This window comes from Miniopterus schreibersii (assembly GCF_964146895.1).
Source record: "Miniopterus schreibersii genome assembly, chromosome: 4".
NCBI lineage: Eukaryota > Metazoa > Chordata > Mammalia > Chiroptera > Miniopteridae > Miniopterus > Miniopterus schreibersii.
Genome location: NC_138105.1, coordinates 7839802 through 7856597, shown reverse-complemented (window position 1 = coordinate 7856597; position 16796 = coordinate 7839802). Strand labels below are relative to the sequence as shown.

The window sequence follows — 16796 nt, the reverse complement described above, 5'->3', positions numbered from 1 at the left end:
TACAAATAATTTGAGTAAAGGGGTGTTTTTGTTAGGAAATATGTTTGGCTTTAAGAACTGAAAGTAGCAGAGGCATAAACAAGAGTTTATTTCTCTCTCAAGAAATGGGACCCGAGCCGGCCGGCTCAGGGTTGGTCCGGGGTCCGCAGTCATCGGGGCCTGGCTCCTCCTTCTTGGAGTTCTGTCTTCCTCGTGTGGCTCTAGGGCCCCAGATAGTGCCCAGGCTCCTGCCATGACCTCAGCCTTGGAGTCAGCAGGGAGGAGGAAGGGATTCACGACACTCTGCCTACGCATCACTGGCCCAAGCGTGGTCATCTGAAGTGTGGAGTGTCCGTGTGGGTGCTGGACAGTCCTGGAGGCGGTGGGGGGGCCCCTGCACAGCAGTGTGAATGTGCTCACTGCCACTGAGCTGCACACTGAAAATGCTTCAAAGGATAAGTTTTATGTTACGTGTATTTTACAACAAACAAATGTGGTCATCCAGAAGGACAGCCGTCATCCTCCTAAGAACTTGAGGCTCCATTCCTAATGGAAGAGTCACTATTGGGTCATAATCAGTAGTCTTTGAAGCATTTGTCATGTGCAACAATATAAAGAGCAACAAACGGGGCGCAGAGTCCTGGTGACCTGTGGACAACTGATGAGGGAGCCTGTGGGCGAATCACCATTAAACTTTTACCAGGAGCCAAAGAAGTTAATTACCACCCAGTGTCTAACCCAGAATCCTTGCCTCGCTCAGTGGCATTGCCAGAGCCTGGACCCAGGCCTACTTCGGGGAGGGGTCCGGCCCCGTGATGCTGGATGAGGTCCGCTGCACGGGCAACGAGCTGTCCATAGAGCAGTGTCCGAAGAGCTCCTGGGGCGAGCACAACTGCGGCCACAGCGAGGACGCTGGGGTGTCCTGCACCCCTCTGACGGGTAAGATTGCCACCCGTTCCCCTGCCAACCCTGCCCAGCTCGGTTTGGGCTTCCCTTCCCTCTTTCCCAATATAGATAATGTTAGTAAATGAGCATAAAAATAAGCATGCCCAATAAAACAACCAAAACTAACAAAAACTGTCTATTAAAATGCTATCTCCGGCCCTAGCGGTTTGGCTCAGTGGTTAGAGAATCGGCCCTCAGACTGAAGGGTCTCAGGTTCGATTCTGGCCAAGGGCATGTACCTTGGTTGATCCCCAGCCCTGGTTAGGAGTGCATGGGGGAGGCAACCGGTTATGTGTCTCACTCACATCGATGTTTCCTTTTCTCTCCCTCTCTCTCTCTCTCTCCCCCTCTCTCCCTTCCACTCTCTCTAGAAAAAACCCAAAACACGATCTCCTTATTCATAGATATTTCTGAGTTTTCATTTAAAGGGCATACATTCCTGTAAAGCCAAATCAGAAAATACGACTTTGTTGCAGTATGTAGTACCCAATAATGAAAATCGCATGCAGCGGTCAGTCTCAGATTTTAGGTGTTATACCTCCAGTCCATTCTGCTATTAACCTGCCTTGACTCTCCAAATGTGCTTATAGCTGGTGAAACTACATTGGCGGGGTTCTTGACTCAGCGCTGTTAAAGAAACCGTTAGCCTTGGTGTGCTCAATTTCCAGACGGTTCCAAACCATAGCACGCCGTCCTACGCCGCCTCGTGCTGTAAGGAGGGCGTCTGAGGGCCCGTGGGTGGGTATGTGCTTACTTGCCCCGGGGGCAGAAGAGGGACATGTGCACCAGGGAAGTCGGACCTTCACAAAGCTGTTGTTTCTGTAGTAATGCACTCCAGGAAAAAATGTGGGGTTTTAAACTGCCTTTAAAAGAAATTTAAAAGAACTTCTTAGGGCCTACGAAATGATGAAGTTACACCTTTTCATTAACACGCTTCTGAACACGCTGTTGTTTTCAGTAGCAGAGCAACATTTATCCACACTGCGCGTGGAGAACACTCCAGAGGCTGCGCCTGAGCCCTGCTGGCACTGCTGTCCAACGGCCGGCCTGGAGTGCTGCTGCCGGGGTCACGGCCGTGTGGACAGAAAAGTATTACATTAATAAGGCATTCTGTTGCTAAGAGACGTGCTTTTGCTCTAAAAGATCCCAAAGATTCATGGAAAGTATGACTTTTGCCCAAGATTATTTTTATGTTCTATTTGGGGCACTATTTGGATTATTTTGGATGGAAATGGTTTTTAAATCTACTTTTTGGCAGATAGATTTATAGTATTGTGACTCTGCATAGAAGCTTGTTACAGGATTCTCTGGCAATTAATATTCCTTGGGTTCAAAATATTCAAATTCAAATCTACATTATCAGTAAAAGCACAGAGACAAGATGTGTGCCCTTGTTTTTATAATTCACGATGCCTGAGGAATAGTAAATGCATCGGCACAGGAGCTCACTCACTTTAACCAGTGTAACTTTTCTGGCGTCATATTGCAAATTTTTTTTTTTTTAGTTAAGTTTTGAACTATTTCTAAGTTACTGTGTTTTCTTACTTTTGAAGTTTAAAGGACTAATACTGCTCAGACATAAGGAGATTAAAGCCATAGGAAATTTCCCAAATGTGATTTAATTCAGAGAAATCTACATAGCTACTTTGGAATTACATCAGAATATATTTTTCTACTCAGAGAACAAGAGTACAGATAAAAAGGAAAGGATATTTCATTAGGACAGGTATATGTTTTGTCATGCTTAGAAACAGTGCAGTGACCTCAGGCATTGAGTACAGTCCTGAATACATTTAACAAAAAGCTGGGAGATACCTAAATCTGGTGATATTTTAGTGAAATGAAAATGTTGTGTTGCCCCTTTTTGAGAATTGTTTTGCTTAGTGTTTGTGTCTCCTTCTCATCACAGATGGGGCCCTCAGACTTGCAGGTGGGCAGGACAGCCACGAGGGTCGCCTGGAGGTGTATTACCGGGGACAGTGGGGGACCGTCTGTGACGATGGCTGGACGGAGCTGAATACATACGTGGTGTGCCTGCAGCTGGGATTTAAGTAAGGTCCAGGGATACGAGGCGGCTAGAGGCCAAATTATATTTTAGAGTCTGATTTTGAGCCCTTACTTGTAATCTCTGTAATACTAAAAATGCATGGTCTCTGTCTGCCTGCCTGCCTGTATTTGGAAGCTTGAAAATAGAAACAATAACATTTTCTCTGATGATAAATAACCATGTGTTGGTCTTGGCTGTTCGTCTCCTTCACCATCCTGCCACAGCCCTTCTCCTTGAATAATTGGTTGGAGCCAGGGGTGACTTTTATGTCCCTTTGTGTCTGTTCAAGTAAGACGTGTGCTGTGAGTGCTTGATGTTGTTCTGACACCTCCCTCCTCCTGATGTCGCCAGTTCTGATGTCATTGCATCTCAAGTGGCAGAGAAGCCCGTGCCAAATGCTTTGGGGTTACGTCGTTCCCTTTCTCAGAATATGTGATGACAATTATCACTTTTATTTGAGAAAACAGCCTCCTTGTCATGAGGTGACCTTTGGAACTCACCCTTGACCTCACTCTTAAAAGCTGGGTATCACACTTCGGGCGACATATTTTTTGTCCCACACATGATGCATTGCAGAGCAGGCTGGCAGAAGTGGCTGCAGACGATGCTTTGGCTGATGTTTGAATGGAGCTTATGAATGCCCGTTCTGTCCTATTGTCCAATTTCTGTGTCGTGCTTGAAAAATTGACAAAATTATTTCATTTCAGCCTGAGACAGAGCTCAATGCAAATATTCATTAAACCTTAAAAATATACTTTCATTCAAGCTAGCCATGGCCATGGTTAATATATATATTTTAATTTGTACAAATAATATAAAATATGAGCAAAAGTTTGAAAAGGAAAGAAAATAAAAACTGCCCAGTGTTTCCATTTTTACACCATCATTAGAATAACTTGGGTGTATCCTTCATAATGCCTCTAGTAGTGGGTATGGAACTTTTCTACCCACATTTTTACCTTTATTTTGCTACATAGTTATAATTTTTAATGGCAGCATAATTTTCATTGAATGTTTATGCCATGACTTATTTAATATTTAGGTTAGTTTAGTTTTTTTCTCTGTTATAAATACTGCTATTATGAAGATATAAATGCATGTTAGTGCCTGATAATTTTAATTTTCATGGGCACTGTAGTTATAATTTTTGGGACAAGAGGTATGACATACCAGCCAAATAAATAATGATATTTAATTAATAGAAGGTATTTAGTAGTTATTTCATCTTTAAGTAAATCTGTTACACTGGGGACTGTGTGTCATTTTCAGAGATTTAGAAAAATTTGTAAATACTTTTATTTACTATTTTCATATTTTTCCTTATTAAGGTAAACAGTTGAGTGACACTGAGAGTTTTTTCCTCCATATTTCATTTATTTTTGTCTCACAAATCCATTGTGTGTATTTTTCATTCTGCATTACTAGAACTTAATTGTTCTAAAATGTTCTCAACAATATTTGTAAAAGTTCTGAATGACTGTGTTAGAATAGGCATGTGCTACATACACCTTTCAGTTTACATGGGAACTTTGAAAGAGAATATTCGTTTGAGATGAGAAGGGTTGAACCTGGGTGTCTTTGTACAAGCGAAATCTCGGAGTAAAGTGGCCTCCTGTGATGTGCTGTATAGTTGGAGGGACAGGTGGTCATCAGATCGGTGCGTTTTGTGGGAGAGGGTGTAAATGGAAAGTGATAGCAATATGTGATTTAGGTTCATTCCTTTCCCAGCTAGGACTTGATTAGGCAGCAAAATAGGAGGTCTTAGAATTATTAATTAAAAGTTTCGTTGTTTTAGTTTGTTCAAATGTTGCTCTTGTTAAATAAATATAATCACTAGGTGCACAGGAGAGGAGGAGGAAGACTCATGAAGGACAGAAAGATGTCTTATATTCCTAGTGCACAAATAATAGCAACACCCATTTACGAGGCAGCACTTAATTACACAGACGCCAAGAACTAAGAGACTCAGCAGACAGCTTTTGGCTCTGAGATTTCTGGAAGTGCGGGTCTCACAGCCCTGAGGAAGATGAGTGAAGGTGCAGACGACTGGCCACCCGGCCTCAGTTTGCAGACCGTTCTTGCTTCTGCAGCTTGTATATTTATCATCACCCACTTAGGTTTCCGTAGTGCAGTGTTACCAGTACAGTCAATTGGAGCACAAGTATCACAACAATTTTAAAAATCAAGTTCATGCAGCCTTATGAGAACCTGAGAATGCTGTCACCGTTCTGATGTTGATGGGCAGGAGTCCAGGCGTCACCTGCACTGGGCACCGAGCTTGGGGAATCGCTGGACTGCTCCCCACATTTTCTGTTGGAGGAGAGGATACCAAAGAGGCCTAGAAAGTGCTGAGACCCCAGGAGCTCAGCAGGCTGGTCAGAGGTCCAAGCTCAACCAGCGCTCTCTCTCCGGGTCCTGGCTGCAGCTGTGTGGTCAGGAAGCTGAGGGTCAGCTCTGTCTGCTTTCTCTCTGGTTGGCGGGTTAACTGCAGACAAAACCCAGGGATGGACAGGGAAGAAGGATTAGCTGCCCATCAGGGATCCACTGGGCCCAGCCAACATTGTCTCCATGATCAGAACGTGGGAGGGCACAGGCATTGCTCTTGGACCAGAGGGCAAGTAGGAAAGAGAACACGTGTCCTCTGGGGCCATGACAGCTAATCAGGTTGCTTGTTTCACACTGTGTGGCTCCATGAAGGGAGACAGCAGTTGCCTGCACCTTTCTGTCTGTCGCCACAGGTATGGCAGGCAGGCCTCTGCCAGCCGCTTTGAGGAGAGTGTGGGGCCCATCTGGCTGGATGACGTCAGCTGCTCAGGAAAGGAGACCAGCTTCCTCCAGTGCTCCAGGCCACCGTGGGGCCTGCATGACTGCAGCCACCGGGAGGACGTCGGCGTGGCCTGCTACCTGGGCGGCGAGGGTCACCGGCCCTCTCCAGGTGAGGACTCGAGCCGCTGCCCACTGACCCACGGGGGACGCTCTCCTCGCCTTTGACCTTTCCGTCTGTTTCCCGCAGTGTCCTCATGTTCAGTAATTTGCATTAAAAAATACTCTTGAGTCTTTACACCAATGTTATAAAATTTACATTCCTAAAGTTACTCCTCTTTACCTCAAGGCCAAGTTTCCGACTTGAAGTGTTTATGACCACGGGCACCTGAGAGAGGAGTAGGAGGCTGCCCTGTCCTGTCTCCGCCTCATGGGTCCCACAGGTGCTCACTGACCTCGTTCTGAGGGACTGTTAGAGACAGGACTGAGCAGTGAGTCAGAGCAAAGCGCTAGCTGTCTCCTGCCCCTGCGCACTGCTTCAGTCCTGGCGTCCTGGCAGTCGTGGTCGCCCGCCAGCCATCACTCTGGCCTGACCCAGGCTTTCCAGGTGTCCCAGGGGCTCCTATCTCCATTCACTGCAGTGAGCAGCCTGCCCATCTTTCCACGATATCCTGTTATTCTCAAAGTCCCCAGTTCCAAGTTAGTTCAGACTTAAAGTCAAATAAAACGTAAGTAGTTCATCTAAGCCTTGAAATATTTAGGGTTAAAGGTCCTCTGTGAGCATGTCCTTGACTGACTTACGTTCCAATGAGGGCGGAGCAGAGGTGAAGTAACCATGTGGGAGAGATATCAAAACACATGCCAGCCCACAGCACAGCCCTGCTTTCTGTCCCTGTAACCCTGTAACACACGGCACAGCCCTGCTCTCTGTCCCTGTAACCCTGTAACACACACGGCACAGCCCTGCCCCCGTCTCTATAACCCTGTAACACACGGCACAGCCCTGCCCCCGTCTCTGTGTAACCCTGTGTGTAATCCTCTGTATAACATCTCCATGCAATGCACTTTTTGTGAATGGTGTTAAAATAACCATAGGTGGTCTGTCAACCCCTCTGCGCTCCCCCCCACCCCCATTTTGAGATGGTGAAGCTTAAATCTTCGTGCCATAAAAGGCAGAGTTTGTGGATCCCCACAATGTTACCCCCACAGGGTACCTAGGTTGTCGAGGTGCCCAGTAGGTCCTCAGTGGACCTCAGCCCTGCGATCATGGTGCTTCCTCACCTCCAGACCAGGCTGGGCGGGGTACAGAGCTTACTGCGCCCTCACAGGCCACGTTCCAATGTGGTGTCTTTCCACTGTTCCCCTGCCTCCCGCCCTCTGCTCCCGGAGGATTTATGATCATCCCAGGGTTGAGGGATGAAGGATTGCAAGTGTCTGGGGAAATGCAACCTGTTTGCTAGAAATGGGTCCTGGCGGCTCAGGTAGCAGGCGGCCGGTCGTGGAGTGTGTGTGAGGCACGCTCCGTCACGCTCCAGGCGACGCGAGTCTAAATGCCACACGAGAGCCATCCCCCAACTCCTCTGACGGTCTGTGTGCTGAAGGTAGCTCCATGGGGAGCTCAGTCCTCTGAAGATCTTCTTAATTGTAGGATTCCAGACATATTTCTTAAAAATTTTAAAAGCAGAGGGAGGTAATTATTAATAAAATATGTGATCATTACTGTGAATCTCTTTGGGCCTAATTTCAGAGACGTGTCTATTAACTCTCCATTTGTCGGAAGAACTTTATGTCAGGGCCGGCTCTCCTTTTGAAGTAGAATCACATTAACATTTACTCGTCCAGAGAGATCATCACTCTCCCACTTATCAGAAAGGACTGCGTGTGTGACAGAGGCCTGAGAGGAGCTCGGGCGGTGCTGTGAGCAGCACCCTGGACACCGCGACCGTGAGCTGGGCTGCAGCACCCTTCCTGTGTCACTATGGGAGGGGTGACTGTGCACTTGAAGTGTGAATACAGCTGTTCTCAAAACCAGCAGTTGTTTAATAAACACTTTCTGCATCTGAGTCTGTGATGGGTGGAATGTTTAAAAGCCGGGTTCTAGGTTAATAAAGGTAATTCTAGGAAGAGTGCAGGTAAGGCCCCTGTGGAAGGGGGAGATGTGGAGTCTGGTTCTGCCACGACGCCCATCCCTCGGATGCTGGGACCACCGAGCCGAGCACTGCGACCTCCTGGCTTCACCAGCTAGTGCCAAGGTGGACACGTCTGTTGATGTCTCCTCTCTCCCTCTCTCTGTTGCCCAGCTGATTTTATAGCTGACTGATTTAAAAACAAATTGTATTTAGTGCAGTGTCTGCCTCAGTTTGCTTGTTTGGCTTCCCTAATGCCTGCGCACCTTGCCTCAGGCTTTCCGGTCAGACTGGTGGACGGCGAGGACGAGAAGGAGGGCCGCGTGGAGGTCCTCATCGGCGGCCAGTGGGGAACCGTCTGTGACGACGGGTGGACTGACCACGACGCAGCCGTCGCCTGTCGGCAGCTCGGCTACAGGTGAGGGAGCCTGATTGTTCCGCGGCTGCTTCACGGGCACTGCTGCTTTCCTTAAGTCTTGTTCTAATGAGTTATTTCCTGAAAATCAGTCTACGTCATTGGATTCAGAATTGTAAAGAATACTAAGTAGACTAAGTGTTTCTGTCTTCTCACAAGAAACACACATCACATCACATACACATGTAGCTTTTATTCACTAACAAATCGTGTAATAACTATTCATAATCCTGCTTCTGTCAGGCAGTGTGAGGGACTAGAGTCAGGGAAGTTACAACCGGTCCCCTCACACACAGTAGTTACGTTCCCTAAAGTCGCTGACTTAGCGAATCCTGCGCCTTCACTTCCGCGCAGAGGTCACGCTGGCGCTGCTGAGCCTTCCTTTCAGCCCTGGGACTTGCAAACACTGGCTTTTGCAGTCTCCAGGTGCCCTTTTTCTTTGCCTTTTTGTGCTTTCTGCTTCGGACAGCCTGGTGCTGCAGGCTGTGTAGCTTCGCTGCGCGCAGAGGCTGTGCGTGCCTGTGGGGAGAGCGCATGCTCCCAGCCCCACCGAGCAGCAGTTCTAGCAACAGCGTGGCCCTAACCAGCCCGGGAAGAGGGTGCTGGTCGCCAGTGTGAGCTGAGGCAAAAAGGCAGGGCTCCTCCCAGAGACTCCCACTTGCCCATTCAGCATTATCGAGGCTTCATGCTTGTGTTCAGGTGATTGTGGGAATATCTGGAACATGCTCCCGTTGAGAGGATCATGAAATTTAAGCTACTGTGCACACTGCCCAGCTCGTAGTGGATTACAAATAGTGGTTTGGAGTTTAAAATATATCCTTCATTATACATCTGTGTACGTTTTGATAGTGATAAGTTTAGTTATTTCTATGCAGAATACATGTTTATTTTTTAAAAGTATTTCTATTTTAATAAAAGTTCAAAATTATTTTTCTGATGTTTTAACTTAGAGTTTGTTTTTTGTTACTCACATACTACAAGTTACTGCTCAGTTTTGGACCTAGTTACAATTCCAGTTGTCCTGTGGTCAGGGAGTGTGTTATTGGTGATAACATTTTCAGTGTTCACAGTTGGCATGTGATGTAGATTTTCAGCCTTGAAAATACGGGCAGTAGAGGCAGGTAGGAGGATCTACCGTAGATGCCTGCCCTGCCCTGGATTGACCCGGCGACCTCTCAGTGCAGGGGAGGGTGCCCGACCAACTGAGCCACACTGCCAGGGCCATACTTTAGTTTTTCCGTACACAGGACCCAGGAAATCTCGGAGTACCATTGGAAATGTGAAAGGAAAGGCCAAGTTTGATCCTCAGATTGCGTGTGTGAGCCACAGTGAAGGATGGGAAATGTTCCACCTCTTTCTACGTTGTTCATTGCCTTTTGCTTATCACACTTAGTCCATTTTACATCCAACTCAAATGGTGAACTTAGGTGAGAAACAATCCAGATGAGTGTCTGCAGCAGTTTTCAGTAATGTTTCTGTAATAATCACCAAGAAAAGCATTGAAAGAGTGTTTTACTTTGTAATTGTTTTTAAATAAAGTCTCTTAGGAAGTAAAACAGTAATTTAATGTTATTATATAACAAGCTGGATAATCACCTTCTAGTGCATAACCCACAATTTCCCATCAAGTAGTATTTAAATGAGAATCATTTAGATATTTGCTGTGTAAATGTACTTGAACTTTTTAATAATTTCCCACTAGGGGAAATGGGGTTTCATGAGAAAACATGTATATAATTGTGAACAGGTTGTGACTAGAGTAGGGGATCCTTTCCCCATGCATACCTTGAAATCATTAAAAGTTTTTAATAAAGCATTTGTTTGTAGAAATCAATCCAGAAAACTTTAAAGCTGTCAAAAGCTTCAAATGAGCCTTATCAATGACAGTTCCGGAGGTCTGTTCCCAGCCAGCTCTATCATACTTGAGGACTAGTCCCTAGAAACACTGAGAATCAAAATAGCATTACAAAACATTTTCTTAGTGGGGGAAACAGAAACGAAGTTAAGAAGACCAGAGACCGTGATGGTAACCTAGAGATGCTTGGAGTCAGAGGCAGGTGAGCGGCATTATTTCATGATGTGTTACATCAGGCCTGAGAAGGGCTAGCACACGGGCATGTTGTTTTTCGAGGTTTCAGAGAGAGTGTGTTGAGGGCGGGTCACCTCGTTAAGGTGGACTAAGCAGCCCCGAAGGATGGTCTGTTGCCTTTGAACTCCTTTAGCACGCGCTTCAAGGTGGCACTTCCCCAGACTGCATATCGCTTAGAGTAACCCTGAAAAGAACTTTAAAAATGGTGGAGCTCTTCTGGTTGAGTAGAGACCTAAAGTCAAGTATATCTAAATTTTATCTCATCTAAATAGCTGCAAAGGATTTCATTTCTGGCATATTTGGAGATGACATTTAAAAATAGAGCAGTTACATCACTCAAATCACATCCAGTGAAATATAAATATCATAGGGATTTGACATACTGTCAGTTAAAAAAATATATGAACAAACTCTTCTTTTACCTTCACAAATTTTATATAGTTTGTTTTTCTCCTTGAAACTATAATTTAAGCTTTCTTTCCCCACACAATTCTAATATGCTTTAAAAATGTGTGTGTGTACACATATATGCATACACGTGTGTGTGTGCACACTTGTACACACAGGAAGCGTGCAAGAGAGAGAGAAATTAAACTCTTCTAACAAGTTCCTCTCTGGATTTTAAGATTTCTAGCACACACTGATTAAAAACAACAAGCAGTTATTAAACATAGGAGATAAAAGTTGACCCAAGCTCCCACTCTTACTCAGACTGCTGGGTTGGGCTTTGGGGCTTGTATTAAGGAAGCATGGTCGCTTTTGTCTGTGAACTGTTCTTTTGACCACTTTAGAGGCGTTTAAGTCCTGGAACAACGTGCACGGTTGTAGTACTTGGGCAAGTGAAAGGTGTGTCTTTCCCTTTGAGGTGGGAGAGGGAAACCTTGAAAGAGAAGCTAATTGTGATTTCAGCAAGACCAGCTTTAAGAGAGGATGCACAGGGCATGTGAGGACCTGCCTGCCGATTCCCCCAAAGCCTGTGTGTCCCTGGGAAAGTCATCTCTGCTCCCAGGAGCCGACGGGATGAGTGTAGTAGAGCCCAGCGCCTCCTTGAAGCCCCCACTGTGAGTCGCTGCAGGCCCCCACCCCGTGAGAACTCCCTTCTCTCTTTCCTAGAATGACATAGTCCTTATTTATTTTAAAAAAGTCAAAGAAAAATGTATTAGATTCACTCTGTCATTGAGAATGTCTTTATTTAATCCTGCACTTTTATTAGTTAAAATGTTCTCTGATTTCTACTTGTTGATGTGTCTAAAATGCTGCCCTTTTTTAGTCTGTGAGTGGATTGATAGATGACTGAGAAATCCTACTTTTGCTTTACTGAATGAGTCTTAACTCGGTTTTCTACCTGTTCCATTCTGCCTGCGGTCCACGGTTATGCTGTGTGTCGTGCACTGTCTGCTTTCTGTAGCCTTCTGGTCTTTGATTTGCAAGCAATCCAGTTTCCTACTTTCTTTCTTCTCTGGCTTTCTGGAAGTCCAGCATGCTCACTGTTCTACTAGAAGTTCTCTTTAAACTTTTAGCAAACAACTGCCGTATTTTCTTACCCGGTTCAAAAATTAGCATCTGTCACTTCTGCTTCCTGGAAACGATCAAGATGCTCAGGACCCAGTAACTTCCTCCCTCCTCCACCCAGGCCCTCCTCACACTGGTGCGAATCCCCTGGAGAGCTGGTTTCTGCAGGCCGCTGATTGTTCACTTTCTTCAAATTATGCCCATTTGAATTTCAAATTGCTTCACATTACACAACCACATGTCAGCAAGTAGTTTCATTTTTAAAAAGATTAATAAACAGTTTCTGGCAGTTCTAACGGAGAAAGGGGGAGAACACAAGTAAGCATTAGAGAGAGAAAAGGGTATAAACTGTGAACTCCTTTCAGCTAATAAACTTGGAAATCTAGCTGATATGGACAGTTACCTACATTTTCAACAAAAATATAATTATCAACATTGAATAGCTCATAGGAAACCAAATAGGTTAATTGCCGTGGAGGAAATGACTACCTGCTGCTGAAAAGCCTTGTCATCTTCAAGACGGATGACTCTTGAGCCGCATAAATTGTTGCAGACAAAACAAACGAACAGAAAACCAACAAAAACAGACGGAAATATTCCATTCCGTTATGAGGCTCCTATGACTTGATTTCAAGACAAATACACATACACAGAGAAAACCATACCCCAGGCTCAGGAATCTACATAAAACATTCCACACAAAATACTAGCAACGTGAACCCAACAGTGTATCGGAGGACAGCTTAGCACGAGCAACCGGGACCTGTTGAGGAAACTGAGTGGTTCCAGCTGAGACGTTCAAGGTATTTTAGTTGTCATGTAAATGAAAATAAATCTGATCATCTTAATGTTGAAAAGTTATTAAAAAATCAACATTCCGTAATATCACTTAGGAATCTGAGGACAAAATAAAAGCACCTTAATTTTATATCCCAAACCAGCATGAAAGGAAGGAAGCAATGGCGCCTGGTCCAGCGGCGCTGACCCGGATCCGGGTCCCGCTCGTCGTCAGGAACTGAGGGGTCGGTATTGAGAGAGACTTAAGAATTGCTACATAAAATGGTTCTCCACCTAGAAGACCCAAGGGAATCAACTGGAAAGGCACTGGCGCTAGTGTTTATGAATGTGGCAACATAAATTACAAGTGTTTTTAAAAGCATTAGTGTTCCTGTATGCTAGCTGGGAATAAAGAGAAAAGACCTCCTTTATAGAAGGGACAAAGCAAACAAACAACCCAGGAGTAAACTCGGCACGGACTGAGACCTGTGTGAAAAAAACTGGGCCTTCGCTGAAGCTAGGAGACCTAGTAAACGACCCACCGCAATCCTCACGGGACGACAGATTAGAGATTAATTACACATTAAATGCTATCCTCATAAAAATCTTTTGTTTTCTTGGCGTGAGGGAGAAGCGAGGGGGGCTCGAATTTCCAGATTCATCTGAAATGAAACCCATGTGACACGGGCAGGCAAGGCCCAATGACCCCGCTGTGGCAGTGGTCGTCAGCCTCGGTCGTCCATTAAAATCACATCGGGACATAAAAACTGCCACCCATGCCTGGTCCCACTCCACGGAGTCTACTTTAATGATGTCAGGTGGGCCTCAGGTTTTGCTGTATCTTAGTATTTTTTCAGTTAGAGTTTGCATTCATTATGATTTTGTATTAGTTTCAGGTGTACAGTGCAGTGGTTAGAGAACCATATACTTTACAAAAAGTTACCCCTGATATTTCCAGTACCCACCTGGCACCGTGCACAGCTTTGGGTTTTGCTGTATCTTAAAAGCCCCCAAAGGTAACTCTAATGTGTTGTCAAGGCTGGGAATTACTGAGCTCTAGAGACCAAGAAATGGCTTCACAACAGACAGCTTGATAAGTAAGTAAATAAAAAGCCCTTCAAAACAGCAGAAGTTATTGGGACAGTTGCTTTAGGGACTAAAATAAAGCTAGATCCCTTACTAACACTGAGCAGAAACACATCCCAGACAGAGAGAACTGTGTCATTCAAAGTAAGACGGAAAACCTTTCCTTCAAATCGTTGCATTTTCATTATACACATTTCAAATGCATGACTTGCTTTCCAAGGACTTGCCTTAGCAATACATGTTCAGAACCTTAATAAAGGTACGTGTGACCTATTCAGACGTGTGACCCGCTCACTCTCCATCTCAAACTGCTCTGCTTCCAGGGGCCCCGCCAGGGCAAGAACCATGGCCTACTTTGGGGAAGGGCGAGGACCCATCCACCTGGACAACGTGCAGTGCACCGGGGGCGAGCGGTCCCTGGCCGACTGCCTCAAGCAGGAGATCGGGAGCCACAACTGTCGGCACAGCGAAGATGCAGGCGTTATTTGCGATTATTTTGGCAAGAAAGCACCAGGTAACAGTAATAAAGGTCACTCCCCTCCTGGCCTGTGCAGTCAGGAGCTCCAACCCCCAGCCCCGACTGGAGGCAGTTCTCTGGCAGCACAAATCCCATGCCCAGGGCACATGTGTGGCCTGCCCCGTGCCCCTGCTGGGGGCAGTGAGTGGCTCCGGGAGAGCCCGGGGCGGGGCGGGGCGGGGGGCGTGTGCAGGGTCCGTACTCTCCCACCTCCTGTGTTTGCCCCCTCGGCCACTCCTGTCCCCTGCCTTCTCCGGATGCAATAACACAGTCCGAGTCCTTGGTGTCCTGAAGACCCAGAATTGACATTTGCTTCGTAAAAAGGAGGAAAGAAATGAAAATATGAAGATGAATGACTGAAAGGAAAGGCACTTCTGTTCACTTTAACATTTTAAACAGGGATGCTTTTTTTAAATACAAGAAGGAAAAATATTTTTTGTTGATTTTATTCTGTGAAAATAAAAATGTCAGAAGAGTGAGAAATAATTTTAGTATAAGACAGTAACCGGTGCGTCATGCTGAAATAGATGAGTTCTGGAGAGCCCTGAGTTTAGTTTTTATGACACAAGCACTGCGTTAGTGGAAAAACTTGCTATTTTGGAGGAAACTGGTTATATTTTATGAGAAGAACAATCACCTCTTTATTTACGTGGACCAAGTCCACAGTCTTGACACGCTGGATTTTCCGAAAACTGGGTGCATCTGTATTTCAACATTCTCCTCTGACATCTTTTCATATCTGCCCAAAAGAAGACAGTGAATAAATCGTTTGTTGTTAATACAGTTCTCTACTGTCTGAGGGGCTTTTGAACTAGAGATAAATATTTACAATCCTTTGTGCCCTGAGATACATGTATTTATGTATGTGATAAATAGGAATTGGCAAGCCAGTCTTCCCTGAGTAGTGGTTATAACTTAATTTATTAAATTCCCTTCAGTAATTCAAACTACAGTTACAGGTCGACTGTAACTAATGTAACTAATACAACATTCTTTCGATCACTCCTTAAGCAAGACACAAAAACTCAGTAACTGTAAGATGTTTTACTACATTTCCATGTAAACCTATTTTAAACTACGACATACCGTAGATTGATTTCCTTAGTATTCACGCATTGTGTCCGTGTGCCCCTGGAGTTGCAGCAGCACTTGCTTTGATACATGCCCCTGGTCCCAGCGCCGTGTCTGTCAGGTGGAAAGGTTTTTATCCCAGACCAGCTAGACTGGGCTCTGCCTGTTGGCCTGCTGCTGAGGCTCAAGCCCAGTGGCTGACTGCGGAAAGGTGACTCAGACTTACCACTGGTCACCTGCTGGGATCCTTTGATAGAAGAACTTCATTTTGCTTTTTAATTTTTTGTAGCAGCGAGTTTATGGTCTTAAATAGGTTTTCCTCTCTTGCAAGCTGGTGCTTTGCCCCATAACGAGGCCAGCCCTCAGCCCTGCTGCTCAGCATTACCTCGCGCCCCCTCCTGGCAGCAGCCACACTCACCTGACCTGGAGCCTTGTTGGAAACAGATGTTCCTCTAACGCCTTGTAACTTGGTGTCGTTTAGAGGACGTGCGTCCCAGGCGATGGGGATGCAGGTTGACAGCCTGAGGTCAGGCGCGGTCAGCCGTCCTGGTAGCGCCTGGAACCTCGTCCTCCGTAAGGCTTCACCAGCGCCGACGCCCTTCCGGCTGGCCGGCCTCGATGGGACACCACGGTGCTGACCAGGTGTCCCTGCTCTTGGCAGATTCCCACTCCTCTTCCCCAGATAGAGAGACAGCATCTCCCCTTTATACACACGTGCTTCCCCAGAGAACAGAATGCTCCCAGCTGGGGCCTGGGAAGGTGGAGGGGGCCGTGGGGAGAGAGGGGGCATCTGTAATACTTTCCACAATACAGAGAGATTTTAAAAAGAAAGAAAGGAGGAACTGGCATGAGTTTGGCTGGAGAGGCAGCTGCCGGGTCAAGCTGAGGGCACGGCGTGGAATGCTCATGGCACAGGCTCCAGAAGCCGCTCTCGGGCGCTAGCTGTGTGACCTTGGCGCCGTCACTTACCCTCTTCTCTGAGCCTTAGCTTCCTCATCTTTAAGTTGGACTCAGCATATATGTCCCTTGTTGAGTTGCTAAATGCATTGAGTGTAAAAAAAGATAAAATTCTACTTTCTGAAATATTGGAAGAACTAGTTATACTTAGATTTAGTCTTCTTTGGGATACCACCTTAGCATATATATTTATTTTAGCTGTTGTTTATGCGCTTGACAGAATTTGTTACCTTGGGACCTTTGACAAAGTACAGCTTGCCACTTAAAGGGGCTTAGTAAGCCTGTAAACTCTGTTAATATGAGTCAGTGTGAGTTCGGACCAGAAAGTCCCCTGGGTGTCCGCTTGGGGAGCTGTATGTGCGTACAGCGCTCGGAAGAAGTTGCACGTGAAGAGCAGTGCTTTAGACCTCTGGCCTGGGTTCATGTTCCTGAACCCCAAACGGCCCCTCTGACGAGCAGAGGAGGAGGTGCACCCACAGGGTCAGGCCCCCAGCTGCCAGGAAACCCCTCTG

At 45.9% G+C, this 16796-nt stretch overlaps 1 protein-coding gene across 2 annotated transcripts in view; it reads left to right on the top strand.

Annotated features, from left to right (window-relative positions):
- PRSS12 (serine protease 12) overlaps positions 1-16796 on the top strand; it is a 99375-nt gene that overhangs the window by 68178 nt on the left and 14401 nt on the right. For both annotated transcript variants that reach the window (XM_081135387.1, XM_081135386.1), the window contains 5 exons: positions 740-918; positions 2834-2975; positions 5710-5906; positions 8137-8278; positions 14063-14253. In XM_081135387.1, coding sequence (XP_080991513.1) covers positions 740-918; positions 2834-2975; positions 5710-5906; positions 8137-8278; positions 14063-14253 — 851 coding nt within the window. The remainder of the gene's footprint in view (positions 1-739; positions 919-2833; positions 2976-5709; positions 5907-8136; positions 8279-14062; positions 14254-16796) is intronic.